We start from the raw sequence: 22,809 nt of genomic DNA, 5'->3' as shown, positions 1-22,809 counted from the left end.
TGGCGCTTTTTTAAACATTTTCAGAGTATATAAACAGCATAATCAAGACGTCAGGCTGCAAATAGGCATACCCCTTTTGACAATGTACTTGTAGTACGAAACGCGTCAAGGAGCCCCTGCAAGCCGTTGACGTCTAGCCACCCTATGACACCAGCTGGTTAGTTCGTATTTCATGCAATTGTTATTATTTTGCTCCCGTTTGCACTGCAATTTTGTACGTTTCTACGTTGTGGATTTTATCCTTTTGAACCATTACAATTAAAGTACTATTTGAATACACTATGGGATTATCGCTATTCTTTGCTCTGCACAGAGCACTTTAAATCCCCCAGCGATCCCTGGTGAATCTCCCAGTGCCTGGAAGAGGCTGAACCATACAAACTGGCTTATCTAACATCCTGTCACCTAAGGAAGGCCACCCACCCCCAGGCTACACTCCGGACCACCCTTAGAAGGGACCCGTGACTGATCTACCATATTTGATACAACGCGCTTTTTATTAGCGCATCTGATGAGTGCGCATTTCATATATTTATTGGCACACACACCTGAGGACTATCTACATACTGGGATTTAATTACATCACCTGGAGATCCATTTTGATAATTTTATGACATTATATGGTTTGAACACATTTCACATTTATGCATTTGGTATCAATAGTGTTTTCCAGAGTTGGACTTACGCACTTATCACTATAGTGTGTGTGTGAATTGTACATGATAAAAACGCACCCATCATATACGTATGTTCGAATGCATTTCATGTTTATGCGTTTGGTATCAATATTGTTACCCAAAGTTGGATTTATCATCTTATGGTTTTATGAATTGTATATGGTCATTATGCACTTATTGCTATAGTGTGTGAATTTATACGGTAAAAGCACGCCCATCATATATGTGCGTTTTTCATGCAATTAGTCTGTTTACGTATCTATTCATCAATTTTTGCGTTGTACTACCCACTTTTTATCAGATTTATTGAAGGAATATGGTTTACCTTTTTAGTGTTTCAGCTGCTTCAGTATTTTTAGCGCTCACTTTTATTCTATTATTGTTTTAACACATCTTCTCTTGGCAGCTAGAACTATAATAGTAAGAAATTGGAAATCTCAAGTATCCCCTAATATCTCTGAAGAGCTCTCAATGGTTAGAATAAACTTCTCTTATGAGAAAGCCTTTACCATTAGTAATAACTCATACTGCACCTTTTGTAAAATCCTGGCAGCCTGGATAGAATGTCCTAGCTATGATTCTTGATTTTCCAACTGACTTCAAGTTTTAATTCCCATTGATATTACATATGTATGTTATTGAGTAACAACTATATGTCCATATATGTTATATTGCATATGTTACATGGAGCTTAGACTCCATAAAATGTATGTATGTTATTGCCTTTACATATGGTTTAAGTGCCAATAAAAAATTATTGAAAATAAGCACAAAGAACCAGAATTCAAATCACAAGGAGGGAGAATGGATTGGACAAGCGGAAGCCATGAGTGATACCCCCCCCCCCCCAAACATAGGGCTGATTAGAGAGTTAAAAGCTAGAGGATTAGCTTGAGCAGAAGGAGAGAGAATAGCTAGAGCAGAAATATGGCCCTTGATGTTGCTAATGATCAAGCATAAGTCCTAACCTAACTGCAAAAAAAAAAAAAAAAAAAAAAAAAAAAAAAAAAAAAAAGAGGGGGATCCATCCTCACATGATCATCTTAGCCATTCAACTCCTCAGCAGGTGTATCTGTTGGCCACAAATGAAGGTTACTGCCCACACTAGCCACTAACTGACCGAAGAAGCATAAAGCAATCTGCATAAAATAAATCAGCCTCTGTATGGACGCCTATAGCTTCAGACATGTCATATTGATTGCCTGTGCGGATCTAAAAGGCATCTCTAAAGTATTATAACCACTGTTGACATTATGTTGATAATTTGTAACGTTTAAGAGCTCAGAATATGTAACATCTGCTAAGTAACTTCACAGTTAACTATTATCACAACAATATTTATATTTTTTTTGTGCTACATAACAAAAGAAAATTCCTATTAGCATCAGCTACAGGCCAATCACAAACCTCTTTCTTGACCTCCTCATTACGATAGGACAGGTGCTGTAAGTAGGCAGCAGCATTTAGTCTGACAGCATCCAGAGTGTAACTCAACATAGCAAGAACTTCTGGCAGTTCTGGCTGCCGCCATGGGCCGCTGGGTACTGCAGTTAACGGAGCAGGTCCAAGACTGGAAAGACTTCCAGACTGAGGCAAAGATGAGCCATAATGATCGCCAAGTGGATCCTCATAACTCCTAGAGAGAAACAAACAAGTAATCAGTGAAAAAAAAAATTGCCTTACTCTTGTTACTTTATATCTTTAACCAAAAATCAAAAGCAGCCTCAACAGATTTTACAAGATATGCAGATATTAGCTGAGAGTGTGGTGGTGGGGGCTATACAGTTGCGTTGTTAAGAACATGGGAAGAGATAAGAAGCCTGGCTTTGAAGCATAGGCTGACTAAAGAAGGGGGGTGCAGATTCTGAGTGATGAGGGAAAGGGGTGCAAAATAAGGTGGGTGGCGAAAGAAAGGTGCAGGGAGGTAGAAATGATCTGCAGAGGTTTCATTATGAGGGTCTAGAGTGAGTGGACTCCTTCACCTGCATTAAAGTCCTTATTTTATTAATCTTAGCCCTGATGACAGGGGGAGTTTTGTTGACCCCAAAACACACTAGCGGTTTTTACATGACCGTATGATGGAAAAGCACTGAGCTCTCATGCTGTTTTGGCTCCCGTTTGTACACCTATACTTTGAGAGGTTTTCAGGCACCCATTTAGAGACCTGTTTGTTTCACAGCTGCCTTACCAGAGTTTGTGAGCTTGTTAACAACCCCGTTGAAATCTGTGATTCGTAAATATTTTTCGTAGGTTTGTAACTGTACATGCGTGACACTGACATTCTCTACTATGCATGCATGGGCCACTGCCATTATATTGCAGTCAGCAGTTCTAACTGCATAAGCATGGAATTGAAAGTCTGCTATTCTACTTGTCTTCTAATACTACTCAAACAAAGCTCGTAGACACATAGTAAAATGAGAAGCTGATAGTAGCAAATGAGCACTGCACATGCATGGTTAGGTACTAAACCCTAAGGCCATGATTGAATCAGACTAAAAAGCTCTACTGAAAGCCCCACCATATTCAACCCTGTCATTCCAACAGTACCTAGTACTGACTTCACAAGGGTCTGCCCCTGCGCCCCCCCCCCTTCCCCAACAGCCAACTATGAAAGAGCTATGAAAAATACCTCTAAAATTTAGCCCATAGAATAGGTAGGTGGAACTTCCTCCTTCCTGCGGAGGGAATATCCCCTCCTCATTGGGCGCCAAGTGTGGTTCACATAAGAAGCCTACCCTAGAGTGGGTTCTTCTGGTCTACGCCGGGCACCATGGAGGGGGGTCTACGCACCCTGCACATGGGGCACCTTTACTGTGTTCGTGCTCATCAATGCCCCGGGACAAGGTGGAGGCCACTTTCAGGGATAAATAAATAATTTGCGCTAGTAAATGTGTATAAATATATAAATATATATAAAGAAATCATCAAATCATAAGTCCAGAAAAAAATATATATATGCCAATACCACAAAAAAAAAATATATATAAAAAAAACTTTTAAGTGCAAAAAACTTTTGTGCAAAAAAAGTGTCTAAATATGAAAAATTTCACCAAAAAACCTTGATAATATAATGGCAGATCATCCATAAAATTATCTTCAGAAACGGAAACTCTGCAACACACCGATCCTCATCGATCAAAATAACAGGATGAAAAACTTTGTAGTTAATCGAAAATCCACTTCTCCAATAGATAAAGGACCACCATCAAACGTATCCATGGGGGGAATTGCCAAGCACGCGAGAGAAACAGAAAGACTTCATGGTGCAATATTATAAAAACCAATTCCTTTATTAGGTACTCATTGCACTTACTCAAGAGGTGTCCCAGCCGACACCAGCATCAACAGCATAACAGCAATCACATAAACGAGCCTGGCTACTCAGCACATGCGCAGTAGCTGGCAGCCAAAAACGTAATGACGTCACATCAATCAAGCTCTAAGTGCAATGAGTACCTAATAATGGAATTGGTTTTTATAATATTGCACCATGAAGTCTGTTTCTCTCGAGTGCTTGGCATTTCCCCCCATGGATACGTTTGAAGGTGGTCCTTTATCTATTGGAGAAGTGGATTTTCGATTAACTACAAAGTTTTTCATCCTGTTATTTTGATCGATGAGGATCGGTGTGTTGCAGAGTTTCCGTTTCTGAAGATATATTTATGGATGATCTGCCATTATATTATCAAGGTTTTTTGGTGAAATTTTTCATATTTAGACACTTTTTTTGCACAAAAGTTTTTTGCACTTAAAAGTTTTTTTTTATATTTTTTTTTGTGGTATTGGCATATATATATTTTTTTCTGGACTTATGATTTGATGATTTCTTTATATATATTTATATATTTATACACATTTACTAGCGCAAATTATTTATTTATTGGTACACTTTATATATGGTGATTTTTTGCAGCTGGTACACTATTAGTAAGTTATATAATTTTGACCATAGGCGCTATTATAAATTTTTCTTATTCCCACTTTCAGGGATAACTCAACCTCCTGACTGACCTTCAACTTGGAGATGGCCGTACACCATGTACACTGAACAATAAACTGGACTCCAGTTAACTCTCTCTGTCCATGAGTCAATGCACACCAACTGTAACTGTTGCAATTATGAGACATGCTGAGCCTATGCTCGCTCCACCCATCCAGTGCATCTCTGCCACCTTACTCCAAGCGACAGAACGGGGTCCTACTGTGCACCTAGCCAGGACCTCGTGTGTGAACTCTTCCTCTTCCATACCCAATGGACAGAATGAGGACCCCTGCTGTACTTATTTGCTCTCGGTGCTATGGGAGGCGGCCACTCAGAAAAAAAGCACCAAACCAGAAGCAACTCCCTCGCTGCTAGACACCCCACCTGTCACAGCTAATACACTTCACAACATGCTGCTAGCGTTGGCTGTTAGACTTTCATTACCCCTGGTAACTACTTGTTTGTACGCCACAATGCACAGACTCTTGCAGAGGTTGACTTTGTGAGAGAAAATGGAACAGCCATTTTATAGATCAAACATTTAGTTTTGATGAAGTGGATATACTGAATGTATATTTTGTTATTAGAAATCCTATTGTGCAACAGCTATATTTCTTGTGTTAGAATGCTATTTACACCTCTAGCAGGGAAGATTGCTATCTAAAGAAACTATGGGAAATGCCATACCATCGTGAATCTCTATTTACATTTCAAAGAACTCCACCAGAAACCAGAATGTAACTTCAAAGCAGTCAGATAGCTAGGTTCCCACCCGTCTTACCACATATAAATTGTATTGCCTTTCCAAGGCAGTTAGAGCATTACTTTGAATCCAACACTGTATTGTTCTGCTCTCCCTGCATGAAGATCCAACTACATGCTTGTATTAATACATATTATAAACACATCTACTTTTCAATTTGGCTTCAGCAGTCAAAATGTTACTAAAACCCATGAGTTTTGAGTTTCCCATCAATTTTGGTCCTTCTTTAGCCGGAAAGTGAAACTCTACGGACAAAGAACAGGACAGCACAACCTGGGAATTCATCTCTGCCGACAGTGGTAAGCTAACTTTCTGCTTACTATGATTTCCCCTTGTGCTGTGCTTATTTCTGTAAAGTCGACGTAGTGGAAAAGTACCCTTTCCAAGAACCTTGACTGTTGAATTTTTTCTTTTCTTTTTACTTTCCATACTGTTACTTATTACTGTCCTTTTGCATGAATGTGTTCTGCTGAACGATTTGCCCTATTTCAGGTGCAATGCTAACATTTAGTCTGTTTTTTAAGCAGCCTGTCACCCATGGCAATGAACCAGGGCCCCACCACTTAGTACCTTATCAGTCATACCTCAAGATATCTTGAGTCAGAAGACCCGATCCCTGACCTGCCCAGTAACAGAAACTGCAGAGATCCTACCTAGCCTCTAGGTAGGATCTCTGCAGTTTGTTACTGGGCTGTTACAGGCGCTTTTTTATCCAATTCCCTGCACGGAATAAAGTCACATGGATTCTTTGATACCACCTGTGCAACAGGATCTGTATGCGACACAATGTTCTGACCGGTGTTTGTCAGACCCTCACCATTATATGAACACTTTCTTTGTCTGTTTTTTTACTTTCACAGCCGCACTTATATATTTGCACTCATTGTAGCGATTCACTCCCATGTTATCACTTGTGTTTAATAATTTAATATTTGTATTAGTGCACTTTTATATATTAATTCCTTCAGCGCTGCACCAATTTTTGTGTATGCTTAAAAAACAGCACTGCTTAAAACTTTAGTACCAGTTTTGATTGATACATCTTTCTTCTTTTTCTCTTCTGTGTGGCTCTCCATAAAGTCCCACCACAAGTAGAGGAACTGTCTTTTTATTCTACAGCAGTGTCTATAATCTGATGTGGAAGACTTTTTAGAGAAACAGAGCTGTCAGATACTATACTTTCTCTAAAAAGTTCTATAATCTTCTCCTATTGAAATTGTGGACAGTCTCTTTTAGAGATAAGTACTTTCTACATTCCTGAATTGTTTTAATCTGTATAACTGAATCCCCTCGGCCTATGTGACTGAGGTAGTATAGTCTGGTATATATCCTTGGCCTTGATTGGGGGGCCAGATATACAGCTCCTGCTATTATCTAAGTATATCGTATCTTTGCAGTTGTTCGTGGGGGCTTCGTAATAGATTATTTATTGAGGAAATCTCACCAGCGTGTGAGATGGGGAATTCTACCACAGTGTACACCCCCAGACGGGAATCTGTGTGATCCCACTGGGAGCTCCTCCTGGATGGCCAAAGATTACAGACGCCGGCCCACAGCACCCACAGACCACCACGACTAGCCAGCAGTAGACCAGCTGCCCACCACTCTCCCTCTCCTCCCACAGATGAACCCGGCCTACGAGACCCCACTGCGCGACAGACTCTCCGCATCCATACGCCCCGATGTGAAACCTTTCACCTCCCTCAATTGGCCAGCACTCCACTCACCCTCCTAATATGCCACCTGTACTCCTCCTCCATTCCAAAAATCTCCTCCCTCTACCCCCCCTACTCCCCCAAAACAACTTTACATCGGACCCTCACTACTTTCATCTCCCCTCTACGGCTCTCACCACCTCCTCCTGATACTCCACTCTCCCACCGACCCACACACCACCAACAGACCCACACGCTCTTGCACATCCTGCTCCCATGCCACCTTTCTCACCCTTCTCCTTACCGCCGGGGATATCTCCCCGAACCCTGGCCCCTCACCACCTCACTCACCCTCCTACTCCCACAAACCGCCGCAACCCCCTCAACCTTATACCTGTCCCCCTCCTGCCTGCATCCACCCCTCCACTCTCGGTTGCACTCCTGAATGCCCAATCGGTTTGCAACACCACCATCCACAACCTCTTTATCTCCCACTCCCTCAACCTCCTAGCTGTCACTGAAACCTGGATCCAAGCCACTGACTCCACCTCCCCTGCGGCACTCTCCTATGGAGGTCTCGTCTGGTCCCATTCACCCAGACTGAGCGGTCGCAGAGGTGGTGGGGTCGGCATGCTCTTGTCATAGCTGAGCACCTTCCAGGTCCTCCAAAACCCCCCCCCCCCTCTCTATCCTTCTCCTCCTTCGAGGCCCACTGGATCCGACATCTCTCCCACCCCTCTGAGGATTGCAGTAATCCATTGGCCTCTTCGACCCGTATCCCGCTTCCTAGAAGACTTTCGTTCTCCATCTCCCCGTCCTCTAACACCTCCCCCCTTAAAAGTCAAACCATCACCAGCCGTTACTTCCGCAACCTGAATCCGGCCGCTCTCCACTCTGCAGCTGACCGTCTGTATGACAGTATCCTTCCACTGTCATGCCCTGACCTGGCCACTACTACGTATAACGACTCGCTGTCAGCTGCCTTAGACTCCTTAGCATCCCTAACCACACGTAGCATTAGACCCCGACCGCTTCAACCCTGGCAGAACGACCACACTAAAAATCGTAAACATCGCAGTCACGCTGGAGCGATTATGGCGCAAAACCAGATCCCCTCAAGAGTTCTGCCTCTACAAATCCGCCTTCCTCACCTACACCACCTCCCTCCACGTCGCCAAACAAGCCTACTTCGTTACCCTCATCAACACCCTCTCCACCTGTCCTCGCCGGCTCTTCTCCACTTTCAACTCCCTACTCTCTCCCCCCCACCTCCACCCAGTACCTCACTCACCGCCCACGAGATTGCCAATCACTTCCAAAATAAGATCAACGCAATCCGTAAGTACATTGCCAATGCTCAATCTACGACCCCACCTAGCCTCCCTCCCACCATAACCCCATCAACTCCCCCCTCCTCTGACCTCGCAACTGCCCTGCCCCCCACCATACCTAACACCCCGCACACTATAACCTCCCCAACACTCTGCTCCTTCAGCCTTGCAACCACTGAGGTCACTAAGGTCTTCTCAGAAGCCCGCCTCACCACTTGCCCCCTTGACCCTGTCCCCACACAACTCCTCCGGTCACCCTCCTCCTCCATCCTACGCTCCCTCACCCACATCTTCAATCTCTCCCTCTCTACTGGTGCATTCCCCTCCCCCCTAAAGCACGCGCACATCACCCCCATTATTAAAAAAACCCTCCCTGGACCCCACCGACCTGAACAACCTTAGATCCATCTCCCTGCTGCCATTTACATCCAAGCTCCTTGAAAGCTTAGTCTACAATCGCCTAAGCTCCCACCTCACTGACAACAACCTCCTCGATCCACTACAGTCTGGCTTCCGTCCCCTACCCTCCACCAAAACCGCCTTACTCAAAATCACTAATGACCTGCTAACCGCCAAAGCTAATGGCCACTACTCAGTCCTCCTACTCCTCGACCTTTCCACGGCCTTCAACAGTTGACCACCCCCTCCTCCTTAATAAACTACATTCCCTTGGCATCAGAGACTCCGCTCTCCTCCTATCTATCCCAACGCTCCTTCAGCATTACCTATAACGCTACCACCTCCCCCTCTCTGTTGGGGTCCCCCAAGGCTCTGTCCTCGGGCCCCTTCTCTTCTCCATCTACACCTTCTCCCTCGGCAAACTGATACACTCCCACGGCTTCAACTATCACCTCTACGCAGATGACACGCAAATTTACCTCTTCACCCTCACCTTACCCCTTCAGTCTCCACCCGTATCGCCCACCTACTGAACAACATATCAGACTGGATGTCACTCCATTTCTTCAAACTGAACCTTTCCAAAACCGAGCTCCTAATTTTCCCCCCAGTCCGACCCCCCCCCCCCCCCCCATCACGACCAACAACGCCACCATCAGTCCCACCCCGCAAGCCAAAGTCCTAGGTGTCACTCTAGACTCAAACCTGTCCTTCCAACCCCATGTCCAATCGTTGGCAAACTCATGCAGGCTCCACCTCCGCAACATCTCCAAAATACGTACGTTCCTAACCCCAGACACTAAACAACTCGTTCACTCCCTTATTATCTCACGCCTGGACTACTGCAACTCCCTTCTCACCGGCCTACCACAACACAGGCTATCCCCACTTCAGTCTATCCTGAACTCTGCGGCCAGACTCATCCACCTCACCAACCGCTCCGCTTCTGCCACCACTCGCTGTCATTCCCTCCACTGGCTCCCGATTGCCCAACGCATTAGATTCAAAATACTAACACTGAAATAAAGCCATTCATAACGCTGCCCCAAACTACCTCACCGACCTGATACCCAAATACCGCCCAACCCGTACTCATCGCTCCTCACAAGACCTCCTACTTTCTAGCTCCCTGGTATTCTCCTCCCACGCCCAACTGCAGGACTTCTCCAGGACTTCCCCCATCCTCTGGAACTCACCTTTAGGCGCACCCTGAAAACCCATTTCTTCAGGGAAGCCTACCCCACCCTCACTTAACAGGCAATCTCCTCCACTCTTCCTACCATTCCATCCCCCACAGCCACTTCCTCCTGTATCACTATCCCCTCCCTCCTAGATTGTAAGCTCGAAAGAGCAGGGCTCTCGAACCCTTTGTTTACTGTTTTGTTACTGTATTGTCTCATGTTCTGTCCCCCACTATAATGTACAGCGCTGAGCAAACCTTTTGGTGCTATATAAATACTGTATAATAATAATACATGATATATAACTATGGAACAGGAGTGGCCGAATGCCTCAAGTAATGGAACCAAGGCACACAGGGGTTTAGTACCCCTAGAAGGGAAATTTCACCTTAAGCTCTTGAAAGAATGTAAAAAGTACTATCCAGATACTTTCAAAGCTAAGACAATTGAACAAATGTGAGTGAACAATGTGAACAAAAATGCTTAAAAAGGAAATAAAATACTTATAGTCCTATATAAGAACATGAACCCGATAATATTGCTAAAATAACTAAGCACATGATACCTTATACTACCACCCTGCCTACTTACAATGACCTAACTAGGAGGCATGGGTTAGAGCCTACTGTAAATGTTAACACCAGATATAAAAAAAAAAAAAAGAGGGGGGAAAAAAAAAAAAAAAAAAAAAAAGGAGGAAAAAATTAGACATATATTGAACTATGTAAAGGTTTGAGGTACAGTCCAGAAAAGAAAAAAAAAAAAAAAAAAAAAAAGAGTGCAGCCTTACTGGAGAGATGTGTTAATATTTTTGTCTAGAATTTCAGCAACCTAAATTGTGAGAGTATGCTGTTGTGTTAAGACGTGTGAGATCCATGGATTGTATGTTGTGTTGTCTGGGTTGACTGTATTAATGTGCCTAAAGTGCTGTGTCAGCAAAATATTTGACAATAATGATTCAATATCAGTGGCATAATGATTTGTTTTGTTTTTGTTACTTATATTTTACGGTGATGTGATGTTACATGTAAACGTAACGAGTCACTGCCATGTTGGTCATGGCAACATCTAGAAGCTGAACACATTTTGATCTGAAAATTACTAAAATTTAGATTTTTGACTTTTAGAAGTTTAAACAAATTGAGCCATATGATTGGGGTAACTAATCACTTAAAATTGTGAAATGAGTGCAATATGCAGTCGTTTTGCCCTATCCAATTTAGGAACGTGGTAAATTTAATGTAGAAAATATTTTAAAATATATTGCTTACTCTGAAAAAAGTACATCTAAACAAATTGTAAGTTGAAAATTGTGAAATGGTTGCTGTAACTAATAATTTTGGTCATCGAAGCCACACCCATTGGTTATTAAAATTGATAAAAAGTCAAGTGAAATGTTAAAATAGTGGCATGTAAAAAGCCTTTTCACTATGTTGTTTAAAGTTTAAAAATCAGGAGTGCTGTCTCATAGTTTAAAGTGCTGACAGCCCACTGAGTGCTGACCCCCCCCCCCCCCCCTTCCTTTCTTTGACACAGGTTAATTGCATGGTTTGTGAGTGTGAACATCTGTATGGTCAAGCAAATTTACTGAGCCAAGTGAACTTTAAAAGGAAATTAGCTGTGAATAGTGAATTGTTGTGTATTCGTGAATATAGTCATATTGTGTGGTTTTTCTAGAGATACAGTTTGAAGAGTTTTCCAATGTGTTCGGTATGTGAAGTATAACGCTCTTGCAGACAAATGGTAGCTTATTAAAAGTTTTACATTGAGCTGCTAATTTAACCATGGTGAACAATAATTTTTCTACATGGTATACCATAAACAAAACCCACGTGGTAATAATTATTTGACGTGAACAATTTTTGGTATTAGAAAAGTGCACTGTTAGAAAAACTATGAGAGAAAATGTTAAAAATATGTACTGTATGCTTTGTTGGTGTTAAAGATCTTTAACCATTAGATCAGATCAATGCCCTGGTTTGACTTCTTTCAGGCTTTCAGTACAGAAGATCTCAGCCTTCCTGGAAAGTCCACCAATGGAAGTATTGTTCCAAATTGTTTTCTTCCTTGTTTTATTAGTCTGTTTCCTTATGTAAATACTTAAGGGTTTCACCCCCATTAGCTGATATTGGTGCATTCATCTGAGTTTGTACTGACTTTAACAGTTCCTAGTTGCCTATTTATTGGGTGCTAGATCTTCTTTGTTGTGTGTCCTGATCTAACATGTATGGGCTCTGGTATTAAAGAGTTTCGACACCCCAAGAGGTCCCCAAATCAAACAGATAAAGCCAGAAATTCTCTGTTACCATTGACAATAGAACTAAGCATTTTCTGTCTTATAAAGTTGTTATATTATTGTGAGAAGAAAGTTTGACGAAGATTGAGTTGAATAATTGTTTCTCTATCTGAACACCTAGAATATCCTAAGAGATATAATGAATGTATGGTAGTGTTACTATATTGATTGTTAAGATTAGTTGGATATTGTTAAGATTTAAAATTAGGCCTATGTCAGGGATCTTCAGCTTTGCTTCAAATCTGTCTGCAAGAGAGTTGGAAATATCCAAAGAGCAGCAGGTATGCTGGTACATGTAGTTCCATAACTTATAAGGTTCTGCTGCTGCCTATTGTCCCACAAGGCTTGTGTTTAAGGCTGCTCAACCTCCTGCTGATGATTTAATGAACTACAAGACCAGCCAGGCCATCTCTTTTCATTCTAATTTGGCTCATTGCCTCAGGCTTTACACCTTAAAAAGGTCCTAGCAGTCTGCCTCTGTGTCTTCGAATGTATTTCAATCCTGTTTCCTGTTTGGTGTCACCGTGCATCTCTACCTGCTCTTAGAGACTCCTTTTTGCATTGCTACCTACTCCAAGTTGTCTTGTGTGTCTGTGTTCCTGTTCTCAGTGTCCGTGTGGTTCCAAGCATACCTGTCAACTTGAACTGAGCTCCCTACTGTCCAGTGATCCCTGTGCTTCATTGCTGCAAGGAGTTCTTATTTATCAGTTGGTAGTTCCCAGTAGCCGCATACCTGGGTGAGTACGAGGACCGCAACCTGGGGACCGTCTGCAGCAAACCCACCTCTACCTTCAAGAGCTCTGAAGAAGACAAGGCAGTTCCTAAGATTCTGCGCCTTGGCCCTTCCAAGGGCCCTCACCCTTGTTGCATGTGCGGACATGCTGTGTTCTCCCAAGAGAACACGTTGGGTATCGTTCCCGTCTTAGAATCGTTGATACATCAGCTATATCCTGTGTACCTGCATTCCCATTGAGCCCTGATCCCCAGTGCTACAAGTGTTTCTTACTAGCATTTTGTGTCCTGCTTACCTTTAAGACCAGTACCCCAGTGCTGAACAGTACTCCTGCCATTCTTCTAAGTCCTGTATTCTGTGCTCTCCAAGTCTCCTGTCTCTGTGCTTACATGTTCCTGGTCAGCTTCAAGGTCACTGATTCCAGTCATACATGATAGGTCCCCTTTGAGATAGCCTATTGTTCATGAATGTTTCATTGAATTCTGAATAGTGTAGTTAAGTTTGGATTATGGTTGAGTAACACATTATACTAAGTGAGAATGGTTTCTCCTTGTATTAAGATGTATTTCTTACTTCTGCATGGAAACCAAACAGCTGCAATTATTGGTGTCCTTAGAAGGAATTTAGCCGGAGGAGGGAGGAGCCTGATCATGGCGTGGAGAGCTCCCGGCTACCAGGCACCTACATTGTCCTGCCGGGAAAGGAAAAAAAATGCCTGAGAAGCTGTAGGGAGATATACTGGAGCTAACGCAGGTCCTCCCGGAGAGGTACGAGTCCTGCGGGCCCCGTTGTGTATGGCGGAGAAAGGGTAGCCTGGTCAGTTGAAGAAGAGAGGAGGCGGACTCAGCCAGAGCTCAGAGGATGTTGGGCGGCCACGTGATCTGCCGTAATGGAGCGCTGAAGCCGGTCGGCGTTTTTTGAATGAGAGAGACACCGGCTTTCTCCTCTCTGACATGCACTGCTGCTGCCAGGGACCATCGGAAATGGGATGCGGGAGCCCCCCTTAAAATTGCCTGCGACGTGGGGGGGGACTACTGAAGGCAACAATCCCCAGGATAGAGCATCTGAAGCCAACTCACTTGGAGAGAAGGAAAAAGGAGACAAGAGGGTGAGCGGCAAGAGTACTGTGATCGGTGTATTGAATGGGGAATTGAACTGTGCTTTAACGTTGAAAGGGGGCTCACCCAAAGGGTCTTGGAAGGGAAAAAGAGTGGAAGGAGGACAATTTAAGGCAGATAAAGACCCTGCAGATCAGTGGACCCTGGCAGATGAGCTCAGAAGAGGGGGGAGAGGAAAAGAAGAATTTAAAGGATAACATCTTTGAAGGATTATAATTTTGATAATATAAAAATAACCCCCCAGCTCCGGGAAAAACTGAAACAGTCACTGACAGTATGAAAAACTAAGTGTCAAAGGGAGGAGGGCCTAAGGCTTCCCAAACAAGTTGAATTAAAAAAATATATACCCTTACAGGAGAAACAGACCCCAGAGAGACAACAGGGAATAAATGGAAGATGTGAGATGGAAAATAGTGTTGAAGAATGTTCCAGACTATCCCTGGGAATGGATAACAGTAGTCAACTAATAGAAGAAGTGGACATGGAAAATTCAGAAGAACAAGAGAAGAGCTCACAAATGCCCACTAAAACAGAAATAGCAGAAATGTTTAAAGGACTTGAAAGATCTATAAAACAGGAAATGGTGAAATTATATAAAGATCTGGGGCAAATATTATCAAGTGTGAAGGAGACGGAAGAAAAACTAGATAAACATGCCCAAGTCATACAGAAATTAGAAAAACGGACAATGGAAATGACAAAAGAACAAAGGAATCTGCTATATAAATTGGAAGACCAGGAGAATAGGAATACAAGATGCAACCTAAGGATACAAGGCCTTCCAGAAATCTCTCAAGGAGAAGATTTGATCGGAATAATAGGGAAAATGCTGAATACTGTAATGGTTGGATCTACAACAGAGTCTCTTAAAATTGATGGCGTATATAGAATTGCAAGACTCAAACAACAAGGCAGAAAGAAATACCCAAGAGATGTGATCGTACAATTCCATAACTATCGGGATAAAGAAGAGCTGTGGAAGAAGATAAAAGGAAGAGCAGTAATAAAATATGGAGCAATAAATATACAGATCGTTGCTGATTTAGCAGCGGAAACATTAATAAGAAGGAGAATTTTGAAGCCATTACTGGAGCAAATGAAAAAGCAGAACGTTCAATATAGTTGGGGATTCCCAGAGTGTTTAATCGAATGGAAAAATGGTCGCTTAGCAAGACTGAGTTTCCCTGAAGATTTGAGAGACTTTTGTGAGAGACTTATTTGCAGAAAATAGTTATTCCTGGTTGGGAGGAAGAAGGAAGGGAGATGTGGGTTATGGGAAAAAGAGGGGTGGCAGATAGCTTTAAAGAGGAATAGAGAGTAGAAACAGTATCTGTGTCGGACTATGGGAAGGGGGAGGTGGGAGAGACTAATTTTTGGTCTGTCCCTTGTGCTCCTCTTTTTCTTTTTTTTTTGTTTCTTCTCCCTCCACTCCTACCTCTTCTCTCTTTTGTGGCCTGAGTTTCTAGAGCATGACGGGACATGGAGGACGAGATACGCAAACTGGAGAGGCGTACATGGTCAGAGCTTCACCTTAAAGTTGAATCAAAGGTGGGGTTAGGACCACAAATGATTTGCAGGCAAATTGCAAGCCTAGAGGGGGATGGGGAGGGGTAAAAGGGGGGTGGGGAAGGGTATGGGGAAGTAGTAGTTAGCCTAAGATTCTGTGGCAGCTTTAGATTGTGTGGTATAGTCGGAGGTACACCAGTTTGGAGAAATGTTAGCGAACGAAGTGGAAGATATGACAGAGAGGGAGAGAGAGGAGGAGGATGAAGAGGGATGAGAGGAGGCGAAAAAAAAAAGGAGAAAAACAGAAGAGATTCACTTCGTGACTTATAATGTGAAAGTTTTAAATAGTCCTGGGAAGAGATTTAGAATTCTTAAAGAACTTCAACATAGATTTTCCTCAGTGGTGTTTTTACAAGAAACCCATTTGGTACAAGAAACAAATGTGAAGTTAAGATCCAGACATTATCCAGAGTGGTATTATGCAGATTCCCCAGTTAAACGAGCAAAAGGAATGGCAATAGGATTTGCAAAAAATATAAGGTTTAAGTTAGAAGAGAGATTGGTAGCTCCAGAAGGGAGATTCCTGTTTTTGAAAGGAAATTTACAGGAAATAGAATGTACATTAGCAAATATATATTGCCCAAATAAGAAACCGGAGGTATTCCTAAAAAATATTTCGAGGAAATTAATGGATTGTAAAAAAGGTGGTTTGATTGTGGCAGGAGAATTCAATCTATGTATGGATCCACAGATGGATGTGACCTCTCCTGCGCATAGAGATGGTAGTAGGTGTCTGAAAAATCTGAAAAAAAATGTTATACCAATATCAACTGGAAGATATATGCAGAATTAAGCACATGAAGGAAAGAGATTATACGTTTTACTCTCATGCACACGAGATGTACTCAATACTGGGTTACATACTGTTGGACCATCGACTTATTGAGTCTTTGGTTAAAGTAAACATAGAAACTATGTACATTTCTGATCATGCTTCTGTCACAATGCAATTACTATGGGGTAATGAGCAGAGTGGAGGAAAATCATGGAGGTTAAATGAGACACTTCTTCAGGATCAAGAGATGGAACAAAAAATTAAGAAGGAAATAGAGCACTTGTTTAAGGAAAATGATTCTGAGGCAGTGTCGGTAGCCACAGTTTGGGAAGCTCATAAGGCCTATACTAGAGGAATCCTAATAGCGATAGGAGCAAAGAGGAAGAAGGAAAGAAGGGAAAAAATTAATATACTTTTTAGTGAACTCCATAATCTAGAGCAGATACATAAAAATAAAATAACAAAAGAGGGGATGCAAAAGATAATAAAAAGAAGAATTAAATCATTTTCTGGAAGAAGATAAGAGGAACGTTTTTAATAAAATTAGTGAAAGATATAGATGGGGAGATAGACCAGGAAAATATTTAATGAAGGCCCTGAGGAAAAAAAAAGTCAAGGAACTATATAGAGAAAATAAGGGATGATAAAGGAGAACTAGTGTACTTAACTAAAGAGATAGCAAAAGTATTTAAAGAATATTACAAGTTATATAATATTAGGCCCCATGATATTACAGGAGAAGACAAAGTAAGAAAAATAGAAAGAAGACAGACATATATAAAAGAAAAAGTGGGATTACCGAAAGTGAACAATTAAAATCCTTGGAAATAGTATTAATACATGAAGAGATACATATGGCAATAAAAAGTACTGCAGCCGGGAAAAGTCCAGGACCCGATGGGTATACAGTGAGATATTATAAAAAGTATGAAGAAACATTACTACCAAAATTGAAGACATATATGAATGCCTTAGGAGGTGAGATGGAAATGAAATCCCTGCAAGCTCATGTTGTCCTCATACGTAAGGAAGGTAAAAGATGATACTCATTGTTCAAGTTATAGACCGATTTCCCTATGAAATACAGATACTAAATTATATGCAAAGTATTAGCAAATAGATTGAACGATTTAATGCCGAAGTGGATACATATAGACCAAGTAGGGTTTGTCCCAGGAAGAGGGTAGAGATAACGGATTAAGATCCCAGTTTCTCATAAAAAAAAGTAGGAAAGAGAAGACTCCTGCGTTGGTACTCTCGATAGACGATGAGAAGGCATTCGTAAATTGGGGATATATGTTAGACACTCTGGAAGTTTTGGGAATCGGAGCTAGAATGACAGAATGGATAAGGAAATTATATAGCCAACCCTTGGCCGAATTTATGGATAATGGGGAACTGTCAGAATATATAGAGATGCAGAATGGAACAAGACAGGGATGTCCTCTGTCTCCATTGTTATAGGTTTTATCTCTGGAATCTCTCTTGGCTACCATAAGGAATAACATAGATATAAAAGGAATTTGGGTAGGAGAGATAGAGCATAAGGTGGCAGCTTACGCAGATGATATGCTGTTCTATGTAGGAAACTCAAGGATAATATTGCCAAACTTAATGAAATCCTTAAAAGTATATGGTGATATGTCAAATTTAAAAATTAATCCAACTAAAACAGAGATTTTAAATATAAACCTGCTAAACAGAGAAAAAAAAATGTTACAGGAGGAATTTCCCTTCGTCTGGAGAGAAAGAGAATTAAAATATCTTGGTATAAAACTGACCATTTCTATAAAAAATGTATATAGATTGAACTATATTCCACTATTAAATGAGATTAAAGATGAAATAAAGAAAGGGATGGGGATCTCAGTCATGGATTGGACAGATAAATTTGATAAAAATGGTGATTGTTCCAAACATTTTATATAAATTCCAAATGATACCAATTAAACTACCTGAGGCATTTTTTAGCATAATTAAAAAAATCCTGACAAGATTTATATGGAGGAATAAAAAACCTAGAATTAGATATGATATCTTAAGTAGACACAAAGAGAATGGCGGTTTGGGAGTACCAGACATTAAAAGATACTACAACTCAGTAATACTGGTGAGAATTTATGATTGGACATGTAATGCACAGGCAAAAAGTTGGGTAAAAATAGAAAATACATTAAGTCAATTTAAGTAGAAATATTTGGTTACATCCTCAATACCGTGGATTAGCAGATAACACAAGTTTGTTTACACGTAATGTCTTAAGAGTTTGGGATGTTTTACACAAGCAAATGGGGTGGAAATTTAATTCACTGTTAATGCCTCTTGGGAATAGAGTTTTTCCATCCAAGTAAAGAAAGCATTACAGGGAAGTGGATAAAGGAAGAAAGAAGTTCAATTAAGAGATATAATGGATGGAGAGGAAATATGTTCACTTAACGAATTGGAAAGCAAGAGGGAAATATTCACGAGAATGGATGGGCGTTATTTTCAGTTGAAACATTTTATAGGGAACCTCCCAAAGCCACTAAAAAAAAAAAAAAAAAAAAAGAGAAGATGATTGGAACCCCTTTGACGTACTAGAAACACGAGGAGATGGGAAGCACAAGACTTCTAAAATATATAAGATTCTCACAGGTTTAAGTACGATAAGACCACCATTTATAGAAAAATGGGAAAGGGATTTAGGAGTAATAATTGATGAGAAAAAAACAGAAGAAAATGTATTGTTTAATTCACAGGAATGTAAATATAAAAGGAGGTAGAAATTAATTATAAATGTTTGGCAAGATGGTATATCACTCCGAATGTAGCACATAGGATAAGAGGGGATAACTCACCTTTATGTTGAAAGCTGAGAAGAGCCTGATACCCAAATTTTGGAGGGAACCACAGGCACAGAGAGTAAAAGATTTGATAGAAAGGGTAGAGAAGATTTATAGACTGGATGAACTTTACCATATGGATGAAGATAGGATGGAGATTTTCCATATAAGATGGTAAAAGTGGGAGAAATTTAAAAAGTCAGATGCATACCTGGAATATATGTAATAAAGAAAAGACGAGGATATCTGTAATATTAAAAATAATAGTATTCTTCGAATAAGATCAATAGAATAAACAGGAAAGAACATAATCAGGGCTGGGTAGGAAGGGTTGGGAGACTGCGGTGGTATAGGGTTTTAGGGTGGCGAAAAGTTGAGGGGAAAAAGGATACCAAGAGTAAAGTTAATATTTTGAAATAATGCCAGATAAATATGAGTATTTTATGTTATGCGAGTAGGTATTTATTGGCTTTTGTATATGTAACTGGTATACTGAAAATGTATAATAAAATATTTAAAAAAAAAAAAAAGATGTATTTCTTTTCTTCTAGGTCTTATTGTCTCTATAACATGGATTTACGTTGGCAGAGAAATATAAACGCCATGGGCATTTTTGTTAAATATCTAATGGTAGACTAGCAATCTGAATGACACCATCTTCAAAAATATCCTCCCTTATTTCTGAACTTTATGAAACAGCCACAAACAGTGATGGAGAAAAGTGGTTTCAAAAACTTTGTAAATATCTGAAGAACTTTCATTTCAGCTGTTCATGAATATAAGTTAAAGCTCAGTTTGTTATAATTGCAACAGATCTGCACACCTACCAGAAGTTTCTTGTCATGTGGACTACGATGATCCTGAAGAAAATATTATGTATGAACACTGTATGAGTTCTTAGGTGTTGCAGTACAGTCTTATGGAGGACTAGCTGTCAAGGATACACTGAAGGAATCAACTAAAGACTCGGCGTTTATAAACTCTTAGCCCAACACAGTTTTTTAGAGTTTGATTTTTAGTTTAATTTATTATTTAATGTTTCGTATTTTTCAGCCTTCATGAAGCAAAATTAAATTTTTCTGCAAAAGTAACTTGGATGTATAAATCAGGAGAAATCTGAACTAGAAAGAAATATTTAATTTAAATTAGGCAAACAGAGGGAGATGTAAGAGAATTTAAAGGAGGGGAGGAATTGTAAACTAAGTGTTATCTTCTTCAAAATATATGTTATATTAGGTTTTGTATGTGTAATGAGACCTAGTAATCCTATGTTTGTTCAATTTTACCAGTACCCCTAATATCCACATCTAGTAAGGCCCTACATAGCTTTGTCACCAAATGAACCTCTACACTGTGAATAATCCAAGAACCCAACTGTTCACAACTAATGTACAAATTGTTTGATATAACAAATATGTTTCTCAAATTTATTTTTTAGGAAGGGATAATTGTTTGGACAAGAATGTTCAAGAGGAGGGATTGTGAGGGAAAATGGAATAGCTATTTTATATATAAAACATTTAGTTTTGATGAAGTGGATATATTGAATGCATATTTTGTTATTAGAAGTCTTATTGTGTAAAAGCTATGTTAGAATGTTATTTACACCTCCAGCTGGGAAGATTGCCATCTAAAGAAGCTATGGGAAATAACACACTATTCTGAATCTCCATTTATATTTCAAAGAACTCCACCAGAAACCAGAATGTAACTTCAAAGCAGTTTGGCTCCCAGGCAGAGCCAACAAGGGCAAATGGCCACAGGCAGGTTTTATGGCTTGCTACAGCCCAGCAAGCCATAAAACTGCACCCTAAATTGAGAGACTGCTTGGTGAGCCTACCCACAGGGAGGCCCAGAGGTTAAGCTGGCAGGCAGCCCAGAGCATCCCCAGCATGCCAGAGAAAGTGATAACATGCCCAGAGCCTAGGATCAAGTCCTTATTTCACACCTCTCACCATTGCCAGTCCTCTACTCATCAAGGAAGGGGAGGAGAGGGGCACAGAACACCTGACCCCTGGCACCAGTGAACTACCCTCAGGCAAACGTCCCGGGAGGGGAAGGCTACTTATCGATCCAGCAAAGCACGTAGATAAGGTTTCCATGACAGATCCTCCTCTCCACCAAAGTGGGGGATTTTCAGCCAGGGTAACACCACAGACTCCGACATCAGGTCATGTGCCCCAGCAAAATATGTTTAACTCACTGGCCACCCCGGTCCTGGGTAGGGTTTGTCGCAGCCGGCCCAACAGTTAGCAAAAGGTCTATGCACTCTTGTTAGCCAGACTGATTAACCAACCTGTTCCCCAGCCCAGGAACCGATTAAAGATCTCTACAAGAAGAAAATCCCTCCCAGAACACTAGGCAGAAAAAAAACGCCATTTATAGCAGAGAGAGGTTTTATACCAGCTAGGACTGCCCATAGGTGGTGCCGAGTTTTTGTTTCCTGCCTAGTATCCTACTCCTGTATGTGGTACTATAAATCCTAAGGTCAATAAGAGCGGTGTCCATCAATGAATGTACAAGAAAACACTTTTAAAACCACACACACAATAAAAACAAACAAAACCCTTAGTTAGAATTACCAGTGAAGGTATTTCTAAGAGCCTTTCAGGACAGCACCTGGAGAGGGGGGGCTTGCTGCTGTGCTGAAAGGCTCTTAGAAACACCATCATATGCAAGTCTAACGTTTTCCTCCATCGTCTTTCAGGACAGCACCTGGAGACGATAACCGAGTAACTTACCCTAGGGTGGGACCACCGCTTGCAGGACCTTCCTACCAAAAGACTGGTCAGCAGCCGCCAACAAGTCCACCTTATAATGGCATATAAATATGGAAAAGCTGCACCATGTAGCTGCCTTTCAAATCTGTTCTGGAGATGCACCAGCACTTTCAACCCAGGAGGCCGCCACTGATCTTGTAGAGTGTGCTGCAATCCCTACTGGAGGATCTTTGTCTATTGCTCCATAGGCTTCCTTGATGGCATGTCTGAGCCATCTGACCAAAGCACTTTTGGAGGCTCTCTCCCCTTTGCGACTTCCCAAAAAAAGTACAAACAAGGTGTTTGACTTCGTGAACTCCTTTGAGACCTCCAAAAACTGCAAAAGACATTTTTTCACATCCAAAAGTATAAAATGCTTCTTCTCCTGAACTAGTTGGATCTGTATTTTTCACTCCATAAGACGCACCTGACCATAAGACGCCTAGGTTTTAGAGGAGTAATACAAGAGAAAAAAAAATATTCTGAACCAATGGACTGCAGACACAGTACAGGGGATGACCAGAGACTGCGGACACAGTACAGGGGATGACCAGAGACTGCGGACACAGTACAGGGGATGACCAGAGACTGCGGACACAGTACAGGGGATGACCAGAGACTGCGGACACAGTACAGGGGATGACCAGAGACTGCGGACACAGTACAGGGGATGAACAAGAGACAGCAGACCTCTGGGGAGGGAGGAGGAGTGGGTAGCTGAATTTGACAGGTACCCGCTCCCACTTCTG

General features: G+C 41.3%; 1 protein-coding gene across 1 annotated transcript in view; it reads right to left on the bottom strand.

The window, feature by feature from the left end:
* Nucleotides 1–22,809, bottom strand: part of LOC149434872 (catenin delta-1-like) — a gene marked incomplete at its 3' end in the record, with an annotated part of 273,021 nt that overhangs the window by 228,166 nt on the left and 22,046 nt on the right. Inside the window, exon 4 of the mRNA XM_089663279.1 lies at nt 2,085–2,313. Coding sequence (XP_089519405.1) covers nt 2,085–2,313 — 229 coding nt within the window. The remainder of the gene's footprint in view (nt 1–2,084; nt 2,314–22,809) is intronic.

The sequence above is a fragment of the Staurois parvus genome, unplaced genomic scaffold (assembly GCF_062004578.1).
Source record: "Staurois parvus isolate SC_StPar_1 unplaced genomic scaffold, SC_StPar_1.0 ptg001647l, whole genome shotgun sequence".
NCBI classification, from domain to species: Eukaryota; Metazoa; Chordata; class Amphibia; order Anura; family Ranidae; genus Staurois; species Staurois parvus.
This window is presented reverse-complemented; position numbering and strand designations above follow the sequence as displayed.